The sequence below is a fragment of the Penaeus monodon genome, chromosome 24, assembly GCF_015228065.2.
Source record: "Penaeus monodon isolate SGIC_2016 chromosome 24, NSTDA_Pmon_1, whole genome shotgun sequence".
Lineage (NCBI taxonomy): Eukaryota > Metazoa > Arthropoda > Malacostraca > Decapoda > Penaeidae > Penaeus > Penaeus monodon.
The window spans coordinates 6,225,941-6,226,624 of record NC_051409.1 but is presented as its reverse complement, the minus strand read 5'-3'; the positions used below and the strand labels follow the sequence as shown (position 1 = coordinate 6,226,624).

Below are 684 nucleotides of genomic sequence, written 5' to 3'. Positions count from 1 at the left end.
GAAGGTCGGCTTCCTCCGCCATTCCCGTCATCCGGAACGGAACTCGCCTCGAAATCGGTCCCTTGGAGAAGACCTTCGTGTTCTGCTCGGCGGAAGTGGAACCCGTCGCGGCCCTCCACGACTACCAGGTGAGTGCGCGCAGGTGCGCCTGTTAGTTAAAAGGTTATAATTGTATAGACGATTACCAGGCGAGTGCAGGCTCAAATGAACCTTGTGGGAGTGCTTGTGACGGATTAGCTCATTACATGGTCGAAAAAAGTATTAAGTTTAATGCTAATCCAAATAAGAATTCTGTTTTTACTTGCATACATTGCATTGCGATACCATATAGTCAAGCCGTTTAGGTCATCCTTAGAGAAACGCAGAGCCTAATTCCCTTCCCTGCCGACAGGTGGCGTGGAGGGACAGCGGCGGACGCTCCGTCAGCCAGGATCCCGAGGCACCGCTGTTCGCTCTCGGCCGAGGCACTCACGTCCCTCACTCGTACCTCGTGTTGGCACCCTTCGGCCTCGACAGCGCCGGCGTGTACAGCTGCGTCCTGTTCTTCCGTGGACAGGAACTGGCGTCCTCGACCGTCGACCTTCAGCTCAAGGAAACAAGCTCGGCCTGAGCTGAGAACACGAGCGAAATTCCTACGGGACTGGATGGCGATTCCGAGTCCTCATTAGTACAAAAAACACTAGG

General features: G+C 54.4%; 1 protein-coding gene across 1 annotated transcript in view; it reads left to right on the top strand.

The window, feature by feature from the left end:
* Positions 1 to 684, top strand: part of LOC119588984 — a gene marked incomplete at its 5' end in the record, with an annotated part of 902 nt that continues 218 nt past the window's right edge. The window contains 2 exon segments of the mRNA XM_037937586.1: positions 1 to 128; positions 392 to 684. Of these exon segments, the coding sequence (XP_037793514.1) occupies positions 1 to 128; positions 392 to 610 (347 nt within the window).